Source organism: Daktulosphaira vitifoliae, unplaced genomic scaffold, assembly GCF_025091365.1.
Source record: "Daktulosphaira vitifoliae isolate Bord-2020 unplaced genomic scaffold, ASM2509136v1 Scaffold_5, whole genome shotgun sequence".
NCBI classification, from domain to species: domain Eukaryota; kingdom Metazoa; phylum Arthropoda; class Insecta; order Hemiptera; family Phylloxeridae; genus Daktulosphaira; species Daktulosphaira vitifoliae.
The window spans coordinates 24,583,891-24,586,550 of record NW_026099576.1 but is presented as its reverse complement, the minus strand read 5'-3'; the positions used below and the strand labels follow the sequence as shown (position 1 = coordinate 24,586,550).

Here is a 2,660-nt window from a genome sequence, read left to right as displayed (position 1 = left end):
TGCATTTTCTCAAAATTGTAGTAATTGACAAACCACAAGTTATTTATCATTATTTAATTACTTTGTACAAGATATTATTTATTTATTTACACCTGTACTTTCCAGGTTCGCATTAAAGATGAAGTTAAGAAAAAAATTATGTGTTAATAAAATTTAAAAAATCCCAAATAGAAAAATCTTGATAATAATTTCATAAATTCTGTGTGAATAATTTTACTAAATATATTTGTTTTGAATGGAAAAATAAATCTTTATAATCAAAGAAAGGGAGTCTAGCTATCCCTAGAACAATCTTAGCGTACTATGCACATTTCAGTTCCGGTCTAAAAAGTAAGAAATGAATAATGATCAGAGTCATAGAATTCATGCAAAAAATTCGAGACATTAGTTTCACCTGTGTATCGCTATGGTATAAAAATGAGATTTTATACTTATTTAAGAGAAAAAAATATTCTGGTGTTTTTTTCAACACAGGAAATGTGTTACATTACTTTTCAGTTGTTATAAAAGATATAAAAATCAAAATATACATAAATTTACTGATACAACAAAATTTATATTCTATGTTTTTTCACTAAATAATTTATAACATAATTTATAAATATTAAAAATAAATCCAATTTACGTGAACAATATGTAATTAATCAAGTATTTAGGGTTGGGATTATAACAATAGTTTATATCGCATTCATCATAACTATTCACTATAATTTTCTCAGAATGATTTTGATACACCACAATTTGTTTTTTTCTATTTTTATTATCGTTGGCATTACTTTTTTCTTTGACACGTACGATTTGAGTGGCAGCATCACCGAATAAAGATGTGTAACTATCTTTAGTTCGACATAAATTGTCTAAAAATGAATTATGATAATAATTTTATTTTAATATGATACACTTAAAATTGAATAGAAGATATAACTCTTATGCTTTTAAGTGCAGAATATGTAAAACTAATTGATTTTTACTGTAGTTTAAAGAAAAACATTTTCACTACACGAATTATTAGTAATAAAATTGTCAAGAAAGTATTAATTTATACTTAGTTTATATATATTTATTTGTATAATCAGTACTAATTTCATTATTTAATTTATTTTGATAAATGATTATTAATATTTACTCTAATAATCTAATAATATAAAACAAATTGTTTAAAACTTTTAATTATTTCAAATTAGATTTTTGAAGAAAATACAAAAAAATTATTATAAAATAACAATGTCATATTTCAGAAATATCATAAAATATCTCGAAAATGTCAGGTTAATTAAATTTTCTGAATCGTTCAACCTAATTATTTAATATAATAAAACAAAACAAATAATTATATTTACCTATGATATTTCTATGAAAAATATACGTGTATTGAAAATTTAATATGTGATTAACATAAAAAGTTTTTTTGGTGAATTTAAAAACTTTATCATGTTCTTTTAATTCTTTTACGAATTCTTCTGATTGTTTCAGATTCACAGCCAATTTTTCAAAGAGTTCGTCAATACTATTCTCTGTAAAAATCTCAGTTGGATTTTTAATGACCAATTTGTTGTTAAATAAAAATGATTTTGATAACTGTTCCCACTTAGAGCACGAAATCATTGTATCGCGTGTCCTTTTATAAATAAAATGTTTAAGGCAGTCAGAAGTTTTATATAAAAATGAAGAAAAGAATATTTTCGAATCGTTACCAAAAAGATTCAAATCGACAAAATTTTGAAAACATTCAAGTATTCTTTTACCGACAGAAATAATATTTTCATAATATTTTAAAGGTACTTCTTGTTCATTTTTTTGAATGTACACGTATATTAATTCCTTAATGGTTCTGATAAACAGTCTTACTAGTAAAATAATAGGACGAAATGTTGCTGTTAGTATGAGTGTATGAAATACTTGTACTTCTTTTCTGTATAATGTATATTTGATGTATCTAAATATATCAAAAATGGTTATGTGTCTTTTATCAGGACATTTATAGGTGAGTGGTGCAAAACGAATCATGTCTAAAACAGATTCATTCTGCCTGTTTATTAATAAGGGATATTGTTCGTTCTGAGAACTTATCATTAGATCTTTTTCGGGAATTTTACAATCATTCATCATAAAATCATATAATAGTACATTTTTTGGCAAAAATCCCCAGTATTCAGACCTTTTAACAGCTTTATTAAAAACAAAATATATTTCACTGTGTTCTAAATTTTTTATATTATCATCAATGTCATTTTGTTGAATATCACGTTGTAGTAATCTGTTTTTAAGTCTATTTGCAACATATCGAAAATTTTCGATAGTATATTCTCCTGATTTGTTATAATCAGGACAATAAACAAATACTTCATCATATGTTACATAACGACAATATTTTAATATCATGTTCTCAAACTGTTCTAAAAAATAATCATGAATCATCAAGTAACCTTTAAGAATACTGAAAGTTTTATTTGACGTATCAAATATTTTTTCATTATTTTTAGAATAGAAATCTAAATGTTCAGAAACATTATTTAAGTATAAATTGAGTGACATTAATTCTTTCGAGTACAACTTTCGATTGGCTTCCATTAAAATACTTAACATTACTAGTACGATTTCGCCATGGGTTTTTATTGCATCACCATATGTGTTCAAAGTAAGCACATTATATTTTTCTA

General features: G+C 23.8%; 1 protein-coding gene across 1 annotated transcript; it reads right to left on the bottom strand.

Annotated features, from left to right (window-relative positions):
- Positions 1-541: 541 nt before the first annotated feature.
- On the bottom strand, positions 542-2,654 carry LOC126907792 (uncharacterized). The gene is made up of 2 exons (XM_050689389.1): positions 1,341-2,654; positions 542-857 (listed from the first exon to the last, which is right to left on the bottom strand). Exons 1-2 carry the CDS (start codon positions 2,584-2,586, stop codon positions 622-624), a joined length of 1,482 nt encoding a protein of 493 aa, XP_050545346.1. The 5' UTR covers positions 2,587-2,654; the 3' UTR covers positions 542-621.
- Between the last annotated feature and the right edge of the window lie 6 nt (positions 2,655-2,660).